Source organism: Megalops cyprinoides, chromosome 10 (assembly GCF_013368585.1).
Source record: "Megalops cyprinoides isolate fMegCyp1 chromosome 10, fMegCyp1.pri, whole genome shotgun sequence".
Taxonomy (NCBI): Eukaryota; Metazoa; Chordata; class Actinopteri; order Elopiformes; family Megalopidae; genus Megalops; species Megalops cyprinoides.
This window is the reverse complement of record NC_050592.1, coordinates 6598509-6613494: the sequence shown is the minus strand read 5'-3', so window position 1 is coordinate 6613494 and position 14986 is coordinate 6598509. Positions and strand designations below refer to the sequence as shown.

Here is a 14986-nt window from a genome sequence, read left to right as displayed (position 1 = left end):
GCGGCATACACTGTATTGCACAGTGTGTCGAGGAGGGGGAGGGGGCTAGCTAGATTCTAGCTGCATTGTAGCAGAGAATGAACATCAAGATGGTCGACCGAGGAAGCTTATTAAACACACGCACTGAGCAAACGCCGCAAATGCAATGCGATCTCGTATTCTGGCGTTGCGCGTTATTGCAGTATTTGGACAAGTGAGTGTTAAGGTAACGTCGCTGGAGTGCGGTGTTTGCACAGTGACTGGTTAATGGAGGGAAAACGAGCCGAGTACATGGCTAGCTATATCCTCTTTCCTGACTGCCGTGGACGACATGGGTGAAGCGGGGGGACACATTGTAGCCGATTTCTCTGGGCTGGGTTGCTAGCTAGCTACATTAGTTTGGTTGAATACAAAGTAACAGATTTGAGAGAAGTAGCTAGACAGTGGATTGGAAAGTGGGGGGCGATCATTTCTGTGCAGAAACACACCAAGGCGCTATTGTTCTAGGGCCAGTCCCCAACCGTGTTTAATTAACCAACGATCAAGAGTAAAACCTGACATTTACAGATAGTGGATCTTTTTAAGGCGGCGAAAGTCTTTTAATGGCTTAATGACGTTTTTCTTAACGAATTTTACTGTGGTGTTTTTGTAGAGTATTAGCTCGTTGATAACGTGTGTTGTAAATTCGAGCTATTTCACTTGGCCTATTTTTGACGGTGTTCAGTTTTCTGCACACAGGTTGGTTTCTCTATATTTGTATTGCGAGTCCTAGCAATTTGATAATGCACGTGCTTGCCTCGTAAATTTGAGCTGGATCTGGCGATACTGTGCATTGCATCGTGCATGCATTTCACTGTTACCGGGTTGCTTTTATTGAATCAAACCGCCATGCCTGTAGCTAACATTCATTTTCGATCCCACACATGAATTGTTACCTAGCAAACCAACACCGGCTCGTGCTCTTTAAAGACACCTGGGGTGTCTAGTAAAAAAGTAACCCCCAGAGACAGGTTTAGATGGACGTGTTGTGCATTTATATAACTGTCTTTTAAGAACAGTAGATTTGGTCTGTGCTAGGCCTCATCACTTTACTGAGAATTTGTTTTCAAATACTTGATTTCTTTTTCCTCAGAAACACACTTTCAGGTTCTGTGTATTTATTGGGGGATGTCCTTGTCCATACCAACTAACAAGGTGAACAGGTGATTAATTTATTGATAAGATACGGTATTGGAAATGCATATTAGATGTGCAAGTGTTCTTTATGATAGCCCAGTCCATTATTGGGTCTGTAAACTAACAAACTAGATATGAAACTGTCATGTTAACTCCCAACTGCATCGATCTGTTGGAATTGCATTGCTACACCGAGTGTTGCTTAGCCTCTTGATAGCCATGTCAATGTCATGTGCACCTGTAATTGTAAGAATAAAATTATTTGGAATCACAACTGTCTTTATGTGATGGGATCTCTCTCAGTGGGACTTGGAAAAACACAGGGAGACATGGAGCTTACAAACCAGAACGAAACAGACAAGTGAAAACCTTCCCACAGGGACTAGTCTGTTGAAGGATTATCTAGAGCACTCCAGAGGGACCATGCATGGATGTAGGTTTGGGTGGGGGTGGTTGGTGGAGAGCATGTTCACCTTAGTATCATTTGCATAAATGGTAACAGCAATGTCACCCCCCCCCCCCCCCCCCCCCCCCCCCACCCCGCTTTTATTGTAGAGCCTTCCCCTGGCAGCGCAGGTGTTCAGGTAAAAGGGGACAGACTGATGATTTGATATCATGTGATGTCTTTTCTTAGTCAGATGAAGACATCACGTCATCAGAAAGTGCAAGGGAAAGTGTCAGTGGTACAAGTGAGTAGGTAGCAGAGGCTTCTGGGAAATTCATGTAATTTTAATGAGGCTGATAAAACATGAACTTCATAATAAAAAAAAAAAAACCAAGCATGCAAGATGTCCTTGGGATAAAAGTAATGAATAATACCAATGACAAAATGGTGTTGTCTGTAGTTTTACATTCCCCCTGGGCAAGATGTCTGAGTTCGCGTGTTACTTTATTCACAAGGGCGGGTGTACTGTGTGTCCGTTCACTCATACTAAGGCAGGCGTTTAGGTAGCAAAAGGTCTGCTCTTACCTGTAAGTGGGGTCATCAGCTGACGGCATATTTTTTCACAGTCTCATTTTGCTTTAGTGTCTCTAATTGAGAGTTTATTTGATTGTGGTTTCTTGGCAATGGGTATTTTTTTTTTAGAGTGGAACATTCTGTAGAGTTTATTATACACTCGCTGATTTCACAGAGGTCCTCTGAGGGTCTGTGAATTCCGAGTTATAATTTTTTTCGCCGTTGGCATTTATTTTTTGTGTGATTTCAAATTTCTTGGTTTGTTTTTCAGTTGCCTTGCATTACATCTAGATTTATCAGGAATAAAGTAAAAAAATGCAAGAATGATTTTAAATAGCCTAGTGCTTTGAGTCTAAAGTTCTTTGGAATTTTTTTTATTAGTGCTTGTAGCAGCTGTGTGGCATAGTGGTAAGCAACATGGGCATAACCCAAAGGTTGCCAGTTTGATTCCCGGGTGGAAATATTGTAAAACACCTCTACATGGAAAAAAACACTTATATGAGTAATACAGTAATGTTAGTTGCTTTTGTGCGTGTTTCACTTTGTTTAAAATAAATAGCATTCTGGTTTGTGTTATAACAAATGGATATGCTTTTAAATGTTGGTGCTTGACATTGTTTATAGCATAGTTCATATGCAGTAATGCAACAATATGCATTCTCTTTGTATAATCAAGTACTGTAGTATTATTGCCACATTCTGACTGATATATTATGCTGGCCTGAGTCTGTGGCAGGACAGTATTTAGCAGCAGAAAACATTGATCTCATCTCACTTGCCACTCAGAATTTTAGTTAAATAATCTAGGTGGTTCCCTTAACAGTTTAGTGTTGTTTTTGAATGAAATCCAATACTGTTTAGTATCTGCTAGGTAAACGGTTGAACTTAGGTCAACCTGCTAGAAATCATCATCATCTTTGTTAGATAGGTAGCTGATAGATTTTTCAAAGATCAAGTATTCTTTGTATTGGACAGTGTCAAACACATTTAAAGCACCAGCAAAAGTATTTGACCATTTTTATGTTTTTTTGTACTTTTTAATTAACCTGACCACACAAATGTCTTGAACAAATTAATCCTTGGAATTCATCTTCAGAATTTTAGGCAAAAGTCAGCACAAGCTAATTTGTGGGTTAGTCATGGTATGTAGTGGTTGCTCCTTGTGACCTTGTTGTTTCAGCATAACTAAATATGAGTCTCATTGAATAAAGTTACACTTTCTGCAAAGGTTTTTAAAGATTTTTGGAAGTCCAGTTGGATGTACCCAAAAGACCATAACTTATAGTTCTGATTGATCTTCAGCATCATCTGTAACCATACCATCTGCAAAAGTTGCTGACCTGCAAAATAAAATGAATAAAAGAAAATTATGCAAAGCAATGTGGGTGAGTGCTTTAATTTGTATGGTTGACTAGGAATCACAAACTGGTTTTCAGAGCACAGTCAGATAGTGGAAAACACCTGCATGATTTTAATGTATGCAAATCTAGTATGGATACTAATTCTGTCACACTGTGATACTTAAACATTTTTTATGTTTATTTTACTGAGCTTTTAGTGACTCATGACCTTCATCAGTATGTTTCCCCTGTTTTGATGCCCTATGAAGACATCCACCCATCTACCCCCCCCCCATCTATGCCCCCCCCCCCCAATCAGTGCTGTCGTAAATTGCTGTACTTTTTAAATTGTTTCTTGCTGCCGCCTTTACCCTGACGTTCATTGCACCGTTTGAAGTTGTTGAAGTCTGCTGTTTGAAGGTGTATCGTATTAGTTGCCCTGTACGCTGTAGTTGTACAAATCCGATAGTACTGTGTCCTCAAACAGACCTTGCTCTCAGCTGAGAACTACTGTCTCATTGTGGAACTGTACACATCCTGTCCCCGTACTGTTGCTATACTTACTGTATGCACTTTTGTACGTTGCTTTGGATAAAAGCGTCTGCTAAATAAGTAAATGTAAATGTAAATGTATTTCTTAAGGAAAACAATTCTTCATTAATGCAACACAGTGTGGAACATTCATGCATTGTCGATTGGGTCCCAGAATTTTTATATACATTTTTGTTACTCAGAAATAACATATATGACATTGAATATATTTCGTTGATGAACCAGGAGATGATTTTCGTATATCATTCACAGGTGTAGTATGTAATTTCACAGTATTAATCCACAAGGGTTAACGTGTTTATGCAGTATGCACTTGGACATCCTTGTATCCTATTTCACTCCTTCGCTCCTTTTTCTGTGTCGTCTCTGGTTGGAACTTTTTCATGTTTTATGCCACTCAAATGAAGAGTGGAAATAACACATCTAAAATATAGGAAGAACACTCACTGTAAAATACTGAAGTTTCATCTCTCCTTTGTGGCACTGCCATGCTCAGTGGGATAACTCCTGCAATTCCCAAAGCCTTAGTAGCTGCCAGTGCTTTCAAGATGTTGTTAATTAAGCTTTAAAAATGTATGAAATGTATGAAAAAAAATGCTCTGTCTTGTGGGTACATTCATTCTTCTATATGCATTATTCTTTCTCTCATCTAATTTTGATGCAGCGTAAGTGTTTTAAATGGATTGCACTGCAGGAAGACAAACGGCATTACCTCCTTCTAGCCTTTTCCCTGTTCACTGAAATTATGTGAGGTTGGGCTTTGGTAGTAGGAGTAGGAGACCCTCTGGGTAAACTTGGTTCCCACTTACTTATTGAGGTCGCTGGGCCAATTTCTCCTCAGTACCTAGAAGGAAAACGATGCGTCCAAGTTCATTAAGGGGAATACAGGACTAAAGGAGATGCTATCTTTTGCTCCATAATCCGTGTTGCTCCATTTGTCTTCCTATATTAAAAAACTGGAACATATATCATGCTCACTCGTCCTGACAGGATTCCTAATCTCACTCTGTATCTCAAAATTTAATGGGCACAAAAAAAAAAAAAATTCTACCTCAGATGAACCTGAGATGTGCAAAGGGCTGCCATGCATCATTACTTCATATTAACCTAGCAGACACTCTTACCTCGAGTGAGCTTGCATAGCTTACAGTTTGACATGTTGTCCAGTTATACAGCTTAATGTTGACTTAACGCTCAACGGTCCAGCAGTTAGCTGCTTATGGACTGAACCAGCAACATTTTGACTACAAGCCCTACCCTTTACCATTACACCACACTATATTACCCTCTTGTGTGTTACACATTTGTGCTGGTGGAGATGAATTACCCGACTGTCACTGTACAGTGTAGAGAGCCATCAAAGGCACCACACAAATGAGCCATCATTGGTATTAAACTGGTGATTGTCAGCTAGTCAAGCCATGTGTGCAGAGTGAATTAATGGACTTGGTTGTAAGCAGATGCCATCATGACCTGGCTTGTTGATCGTCTGTGTCATTTTTTTTCCAGGGAGATGATTTTCAGGGGTTTGAGCCAGACAATGAAGGCTACAAGAGCCCTTTGCGTTCAGGACATAATCCCTCCAAAGGTAAGGATACCCCCAGATCAAGGGAGAAAAAGTTGGCTTCATTTTCAAACCTCAAGTGTCCAACAGTCGAAGGCACGAGTTTGTTTAGGCATTGGTGTTTTTCCCCCAGGCCATCGAGTGTGCTAGTATTCCATGACAGAATGGTGGGCTTTTTGACTTTTACTTGTATTCATCTGACTGGATTTGAAATTCTGAGAGCTTGCATCATGTAGTGGTATGAACAATGTATTTGATGAATTTATTGAATAAAAAATGAATTTTTCTGAATAAAAACAGCACAGAGCTGTTGTCAGAGCCCAATTTTACAAGATGAACCATAGATGTAGATAAAGTATGATCCTGAAATATGTTGTATTAATGTGCTTTTCATCTCATCCTAAATAGTATATATTGGGCATAAGAAAAAAATTATAATTTAAATATTTTTTAAGCGAGAAAATGACAAAATGTTTTTGTTGCCCTGATAACAAACTGCAAAATCAAATTAACACTTGAAACTGAAAGCTGGCAACAATATAATATGCATTTTTCCCCCCAATACCATGTCAGTGGAATTTTCACTTGATGGACTCATTCTCTCCATTAGTTCACAGCAGTGGTATAACAGATAGTACATCATCAAACTATTAGCTCCAATCCATTGCTCCTGTTGGTCAGTTTGTGTTCCACTTGTGAACATATTCATTGATATTCCACAGGTAAATGAAATTTTTGTGCTTTGTCAATGAACAGTGGTATTAAAACATTGACAAACATAAATATTGTAACTGATCCGTTCCATCTCACTTTGAACAAAATTACCGAAGAATGAAAAGTTTACTGTATCTTTTGAAGTAAGTAGTTCTTGTAGTAAGGCAGCAAGTCCAAAACACCATCCTGTTACCCAGCTAGTAAACAGTACATAAGCATCGTAACAAACTAGGTACTACTTTCATTGGTAGTTTCATGTAATCAATACAACTTCATTCATTTCAGTCTCTACTCTATGTAGCCAGGTAGAGTTCAGCTAATTATGGATCCAATTTATAAAAGTCATATGACATCCAAAGCCATATTACTTCACAAATGTTGGCATGGCTAAGGGTTTCATATCTGAAGAAAGGGAAAAAGAAATTGTTAAATCATTTTATGCTTTTGTTTTGCCCCGCAGGATGGCAGATGTTTTATTGGGTGAATTTCCATTGCTTGCACAGTTGCAATTCATTGATAATGAGTTCATTATTGCTGAATAAATGCATGCCTGCTTGTCAGTCCATGGTATTGTGCATAATGTTAGACGTAGAGGACTATCATCTTATACAATACAATCTTGATACTTGTTTTCTCAGAAAAACAATAAATAAATTATTGAAAAAAGAAACAGTTACTTGGTTATTATTGGTTAAACCATTTCTTTGAGTAAACCAAAATGTTGTTCATATGCCTTGACTTCTGTTATTTTATTTTTGCTCCAAAAAATTGTGTAGTTGTTTTTCATTTTTTAAACATATTACTACTGGTTTGCAGAGTGTGTTTTATGGAGAAGATCATATCATATTAAAATATATGTAAAGATGATTTGAAGTGTGTACTGTTAAGAATTAATGAAGGAATAATTAGATTCAGCCTCAGAAAAAAAATCCTGTGAAAACCATGCTAATGTATCATCTTTCCACTTAGTTGTCAACATAAATTAAAATACAAGTTGTCTGCCACTTCAGATCTGATAGATATTGGTACAATATCTTTCCTCAATTTCACATTCCTAGTTCTTCCTTTGATATATTTAAGTGGGTATTTGACCAGCTCCCAAAAAATGGTATCATTTTAGGTACTTCCAAACAGTCATGTTGCATTTTTTTCTTTAAACATCTTGTTATACATTGGCAAGGAAATGCAGTGACTCTTAAGAATACAAATTTTCCACCACAGCACTGTAGCTATGACAGAGAATCCTCCTTTAGTGCTGACTCAGCACAGTTTCATTCAGCGGACTGATTGACAATAACCATACATTCATTCACAGCAAATTCAGATTTGTATGTCTATCGCGGTACCATAAATGCATATTAACATTCTCCCTGGTAACCACGGCTATTCAGTGCACATGAGTATGTTGAAGAGTAGGGCTGCAACGCTATAGAAATTTCCTTACCACAGTATTCGCCGAATGCCACCTTGCGGTTTAAACAAAACAGAGAAATGGTTGAGAAACATTTTGTATGAACTAATGAACTATTTACTCATTCGTCCTTTGTGTTTTTTTTTCTTTCCAGGCAATTCCTTTACAACTAAATTGTCAGCGCAGACAGAGGTGAAGCCCCCTCCGGCATTGGCCCTTCCAGCAGCAACAACTGTGTCACCAGCTCCTAAAAAGCTCTCTAAAGCTTCCCAAGAACCTAGGCAGAAGTCTTTAAATGCCAAGCCTCAAACAAATAGTGGCAAAGGTTCCAAAAACAACCCCTCTCAAACATTAAAGAAAGGGGGTCCCTCCTCATCAGCACGGAACAAGCCACAGAGCTCCACTAAGCCCAGAATAACTGTCAGGCTGGTGGCCAAAAAGACAGTCAAGAACGAAACGGTTGTCTGTCAAAAGCCGGTTAAAAAACTCAAGGTAGCGGGATACAAATTCCTGTCAAAAGCTAGGAAAATCCAAGGTGCTCAGCTCTCTAGTGCCCATGTCAAGTTAAAGAAAGGGAGTCTGACTTGTGGGACAGAGCCCTCGAAAGGCAAAGGTGGAGCGAGAGGAAGAGCCACAATCACAAAGCAAGGTGGGAGGTCCGCAGGCAAGAAACTAGAAGGTAACAGTGTTCGTCAGAGGTCTAAAACTAAAATTGATCACCAAAAGACGGAAAGTAAGAGATCTGTGTGCAAGCAAGATCTTCCGCTGGAAGCCAGAAATGAGTCTAAAACTGACGAAAAGAAGAAACGGAAACGCAGAAAGAGAGCCTTAGAGACAAACACCTCAGTTTCAAAACAGAGGAGGTCTAAAAAAGTTGCTCCCCTCTCCGAGGCTGGTACAAGTCTCACGGTTAAAAGTGAAAGTGAGAGTATAGAACAAAGCTCATCAGAGGTCCCGGCAGCAACAACGGACAATCCAGGACATAGTAAGGGGATGGAGACACTGGAGAGCACGAAGGAGCATGAGGAAGACTATAAGCCGGCGGATATCCACATCCCTTCATCAGTGGAGCCCAGCAAACCTTCTGGTGACACTACTGAGAGTCTAACTTTTGAAAATGACATCCAAGACATGGGAATCCCTGGGCTCAAGCTGAAGAGGGTGAGGAACCCCAAAGCTATGCTGGCCAGTTCAGCCCGATCTCGCTCCGGTGGTCGCGGCTCCAAGGGCTCACGCAAGAAGCAGAGTAAATTTGTGTGGACCCTGACGTTAGTGAAGGGCAAAAGTAAGCCCGCTAATGTGCCAGAGTCTGGAAATCTTGGTAAAGTAACAGAAGGTGAAGGAGAGTCCACATTAGAGAACCAAGCTCCTTCAGTTGACTCTTGGATGATTAAGAGTCCAGAGAAAGTGGACCTTGAGGAGGCCAAAGTTGAAGTTTCTCCAGAAGCAACTAAGCACAGAAGGAAGCGAGCAAAGTCGTTGAAACGGAAAAAAGAGAAGACATCGCAAGGGCCAGAACTGGGAGAAGCAGTGCAGGCATATCCAGATGAGGCTACGCAAACAGAGGCAGATGTTTTAACTGGAGAAGAGGCCGTTCCACCATTGCAGCTAAAGGTAGTTTCATCACCAGGCAAATTCAACACTCTGCAGCCATCACTCTTGATCCGTCGAGTTACCCCAGATTCAGAGGAGAAAGAGCTAATCACAGGAAATATCTGTGAAATTCCTGAGGAGAAATTTACCCCATTGTTGGAGGTAGCTATCCCACCTACTTGTAAAGTAAAGGCGAGGTCTAACCTCACCAGCTCACGAAAGAAACGTGGCCATAAACCGTGGACGAGCCATAAACGCAAGACAAAGAAAAACGTCTGCGTTGAAAACACTCCACATTTGCATGCTTCTGAAGCCAGTGCCCAGACTGAGGAAGTGTCAACAGTAGCTGTTACCCCTAAACCAAGACGACAAACTGGTAAAGTGGGACTTTCAGGGAGTAAAGGATGTTCCTCTACAAGTAAGACAGAGTTGATGTCAGAAACCGCAGAATCTCCTGAGACAGCCTTCTCTGAACCTGTGGGAGTGACTGACACCCAACCAGAGGTAAAAGAGGAACTGGAAATGGAGTCAAAAGAAGATGCTGAGGTCTTGGTGCTGGAACCTCCATTGACAGAGCAGCAACCATTGTGTTTTGTCAGGAAACCCCGCAGACATGGCAAGAAACGACGCAGGGCATTAATCGGACAAAGACTGAAGCGTAAAGGGCAGCCTCCTAGGTTACCCGAAGAGCAGGTTGATGGTGACGACTGCTCTGCCATGGCCACCTCAGCCCCTTTAAGACCCAAACTAATTGGTGTCCTAAAAACTAAGTACCGCAGGAAACAGGTTCCTACCTCCAGCCTTCAGTTTTTCGGGATGAAACGGCCAAGGGCAAGGCCCTTAAGTGAGGAAGTGGAAAGGGACTTAGCCCATCAGCTTCTTAGCCACGAGGTGAAGCAGGAGGGAGAAGCGCTCCCAGTCTCCAGGGGCCTTCAGCGAGGAAAGTTCCTCAAGAATATCCGCCACTTTATCATGCCTGTTGTTAGTGCCCGCTCCTCACGGGTCATCAAGACGCCAAAGAGGTTTATGGACGATGCCGGCATGTCTGTTTTACCCCGGAGGAGCACTCCGAAGAAGGGCCACCACCTTGGCCTGCACCCGCGTTCGGTCAGGAAACGAGACAATGCAGCCACCGGCGGCTTGTTTCCTGATTTGCCTTTGTGCGATCCGAAGATTGAACCTGAAGCCCCATTAGATGCCGATTTGCCCACAAGCCAGGAACCCGGTCAGGACTCCTTACTTGGGGCAGAAAGCCCGACCACAGATGGCCTTACAGGGAAACGGAAATCGCTTTTACGGGAGCCCAGTTTCAAGTGGCGTGTCCTTGGGGCTGCTGGGGGGGAAGTGTTCACTCTGGCTAAACCCAAAGTGCAGAAGAGTAAGTACAAGAAAGAGATGCCCTCCAAAAGCTTCCTATCATCTGCAGACCCATCTGCAGCCAGTCCTCACCTGAAAAGAGTCCCCAAGCTCAGCAAGGGGAAGAGACACACAACAATCTACAAAAAACTGAAGAAGCTCCCCCCAGGTACTAGAAGGAAACGCAATAAGAAGGATGGAATCAGCCTTAATTTTGGCACCCCCGCTGATACAGAGAACAGGGGTCAAGATGATGGTAGTGGAGGTTCTAGTCTGGCTAAATCTCTCTCAGACACGGAGAAGGAGAAGGAGAAGGCCAAGCTGAAGATTGAGGACCTCAATTCCCCTGGGGTAGTGCGAAAAGTTTCAGTCTGTGTCCGCAGTCTGGATTCTGAGGTCCTGAAGTCACAATGTGGAGAGCAGCTGCAGGAACTGGAGAGGGAGAAGATGAACAGGAATGCAGACTCCTCAGGGCTGAAGTCCAAAGGTAGAGATTTCCATTTGTATCCGAAATAAAACCAAATTTGTCATTTGTAACTGCTCTTAGAATAAAGGAGTATACAGCGGTTTTAAAGGTATTATTAGACATTTCAATTTTGGTAAGCCCTAGAGCAGTGCAATTTCCTGGGAACTGTAACATTAACCCTACTTAAACCTTCACACGTCTGTTAAACATGTAAAATAAAAATCTTCTCACATTTTTGGACACAGTCAGTGTTGCTTATCAAACTTTATATACATGGCAACATAGTACCACCTCTTGTGGCTTAGCAAATCAGTAAATGCATTCATACAAAAGCATTAGTGTGACTTCAGAAAAAATAGCTTTTTCAGATACCCACTTCTGTGTCATAAATATTCTATGTCAAGCCAGGGGAATGATTCATCCCTCATTATATCCAAATGTGAAACTACACTTTGAGGAGTTTGGTTGTTCTTTACATTTGGATTATCAAGTTGATGATTGATAACTGTAATTGGCATTTTGAGGAAAAGATTTTTGTTGATATGAATTGATAAATCATATCTTGTCATGCCTAAGCATATTCGTTGTTAATCCATGAACCCTGTTACCACCCCTCCACCTTTTTCAGAAGAAGGTGACACACTCAATACAGAAGCTGAAAATCAGGACCCTCAGCCGGAGCTGGACCAGAGTTCAGAGAGTGATAGGGTGGTTGTAGAGGAGAAGGGTGCCTCCCAACGAATTCGTCTCACCAGTGCCAACAAGAGGATGTTCCACCTTCTGAAGAGAGCCAGGGTCCAGCTCATCAAGATTGATCAGCAGAAACAGCTAAAGTCCTCCCAGGTAATAATCTTTCCTCTCCAGCATGGCCTGTATTTTGGTATTCATGCTTTATGCTGTATGCTTCATTATGTTTCAGTCGTGCAGAATCCTTACATTGTATTACATTACATTCATTTATCAGATGTTTTTATACAGAGCTACTGTCAGCACAACAGAAGTGTATTCTTTCAAGTTAAATGAGCAAGAGTATCATACCAGGCTAACAACACTCCCAGACCAGTGAGTGTTAGCCCAACACCATTCAAGCACTGCCACAAGTTAATTTATGCTAGTCTGAAACTACATGGCCTATAAAACTAAGGGAAATCAAGTACATTACACTACCATATATCCCAGCATCACTAGATCACAATATCTGTAACACGTCGCAAAAAGGGGCAAATAAGTAAACAAGCAGCAGGTGCTAAGGGTGGGGATTGATGTGGAACCGGGATCCAGTCTAAAGAGGTGGGTCTTCAGTCTGTGTCGAGATCCATTCCCATGACCCTATATTTGTGAGATAATTCTGAATAGAAGTATGATGTGTTTATGGAAGCCTCACAGTGACAGCTGAAATTCCTGAGTGTGTTTCCTTCAGCTCTTGTCTGGGCCTTTGGCTGTGGGACCTCGGGATGGAGGTACGGCAAGTGTGAAGAGGAGGCGGGTAAAGCAAAAGGAGCAACCTGAGCCTGACTCCTCAAACAAGAACGGTGCTCCTCAGGTATAGTGAAAATTAATGGAGCTTCTGTTTCTCTACATGTTAGATCATGTCTTAATGTTTGTGACGGTCCATTGGTTTTCAGAGCCTTTTACTTTTTCCACTTCTTCTTTTGATTTGTTTTTCTGCCCATAAGCTCAAGAGTCTTATGTTCTTTGTATTGACTAATAAGTTAAGTGAAGCCATAGGTCTTCCTTCTCATAAATTGTTCTTCATCAATGAAGAAGTGGCAGCAGTGAGACATGCCTTTCCAGCAATAGCTGTATCATAGAAGCCTTTTAGTCTGTGCTCATCAGTTTGACTGAAGAATAGATGGCATTTAACGCTTTGTCAGGCCTGGATTTGAACAATCCAAAGGTTTCAGTTTCCTCTAAGAACCCCGACATGGTGTGCCATACATTAATAAATCTGTGGGAAAAAGACTTCCCATTGTTGCGTAGTTACGCACCTGATTAAGATTGTGGGAAGCATGCATTCAAAGACATTTTAATCTAAAGACTTATGCTTAAATGCTTCTAATTAGTTTTTTAGATAAATATAAATGGTGAAGTTAATGCCTATATATGAATTTCTTTAAAAAAAAAAAAAAAAAAAAAAAAAAATTAAAAAAAATATTTTGGCTACATTACTTTACATCATTTAGCAGACGCTCTTACCCAGAGCGACTTACAGATAAGTGCATTACTATGCTAAGAGTGGACATCGTAAGGCTACTTTGAAGAGTATGAGAGTTTTATTCTATAAGTTAAACTGTCGCACAGCAGTCACTGTTAGGGAAATGTGTGCCGTTGTGCTGTGTGAGTATCAGCGCCTGTACTGCCACTGTCCCCTGCCCTCCCCCTTGCAGGAGCTGCGCCGAGGGGGCCCACGGATCAAGCACGTGTGCCGGGCTGCGGCGGTGGTGCTGGGGCAACCCCGCGCCATGGTGTCCGACGACATCCCCAGGCTCAGTGCCCTGCCGATGCATGAGAGGTCCAGCATCTCCCCGTCCCCCGCCGCGCAAGGTGACACCCCTCGAGCCACGCAGACATACTGTGCTCTCAGCGGCGAGCTGTCTGGGCTTTACAAAGAAGGGTGCCAACTTCACATTACATTATTGTCATTTAGTCGATGCTCTTATCCAGAGCGTCTTGCATTCAGTAGGTTACTATTTTATCCATTTATACAGCTGTATATTTACTGAGGCAATTGTGGGTTAAGTACCTTGCCCAAAAGTAAACTGGCACTGCCCTAGCAGGGAATCAAACCAGCAACCTTTTGGGTATGAGCCCTGCTCCTTACCACTTTGAGAAACTGTTGTCCTTATAAAAATTTAATTTGTGCCGTCTAGTTAGCTTTTAATGATGCGCTTACCTAGAGGTCAGCTCTGTTCATACAAGGTGCTGTTATACTGCTTACCAGCTCCTCTTCAGTATTTCCTGTGCGAGAGATGCAGAGGTGGTTTTATAGACCAGTCATCTCACCCTCCTCAGGTGTGGGGTCACCCTCAGAGCCAGACAGCCCTGCTCTGGAGGACCAGAAGCCTCCGAAGGTTCGTGGTCTGGGCCCCAGGCCCCGGAGCGAGTACGGGCCCTTTGGAATGCGCTCCCGGAGGTGCGGGGAGTGCAAGGGGTGCCTCCACGAGGAGGACTGTGGCGAGTGCATCAACTGCCTGGACAAACCCAAGTTTGGGGGGCCCAACACCAAACGCCAATGCTGCGTGTAAGTGCCACCCCCTCCGCTCTACCCAGCCCCCCCTACACACACCATCAGTGTGCTAAGGACTTCTGTAGTAGGTAATCCAATTAATAATTTCAGTGAAAACTAATTAACCTCCCCCCTCTCTTCAGGTTTAAGCGGTGTGATCAGATCGAGGAGAGAAAGGCACTGCGTCTGGGAGGCAAGCTCCACAAGGGTATGTCAGTCACCACCTGCACACTCCATCCACAAGATGTCACCATTTCTCCCAGAATAACACCTCTTCTTTTCTGAGGCCTGAGTTACATTACATAACATTATTGTCATGTATCAGACGCTCTGATTCAGAGCGACTTACATAGGTTACAGTTTTACACGTTACATGGATATTTACTGAGGCAATTTTGGGTTAAGTACCTTGCCTGAGGGTGCAATGGCAGTCCTCCAGTGGAGAATCAACTTTTTGGTCACAAGCCCCACTCATTACCACTACACCACACTGCAACCCCGCTGCTGTACATGTTACATTACATTACATTATTGTCATTTAGCAGAAACTCTTATCCAGAGCGACTTACATAGGTTGAAGTTTTACATGTTATCCATTTATACAGCTGGATATTTACTGAGGCAATTCTGGGTTAAGTACCTTGCCCAAGG

At 42.2% G+C, this 14986-nt stretch overlaps 1 protein-coding gene across 2 annotated transcripts in view; it reads left to right on the top strand.

The window, feature by feature from the left end:
* Positions 1–14986, top strand: part of kmt2bb (lysine (K)-specific methyltransferase 2Bb) — a 44777-nt gene that overhangs the window by 663 nt on the left and 29128 nt on the right. For both annotated transcript variants that reach the window (XM_036538025.1, XM_036538023.1), the window contains exons 2-8: positions 5515–5593; positions 7849–11130; positions 11738–11952; positions 12530–12652; positions 13497–13653; positions 14122–14350; positions 14479–14543. In XM_036538025.1, the coding sequence (XP_036393918.1) occupies positions 5515–5593; positions 7849–11130; positions 11738–11952; positions 12530–12652; positions 13497–13653; positions 14122–14350; positions 14479–14543 (4150 nt within the window). The remainder of the gene's footprint in view (positions 1–5514; positions 5594–7848; positions 11131–11737; positions 11953–12529; positions 12653–13496; positions 13654–14121; positions 14351–14478; positions 14544–14986) is intronic.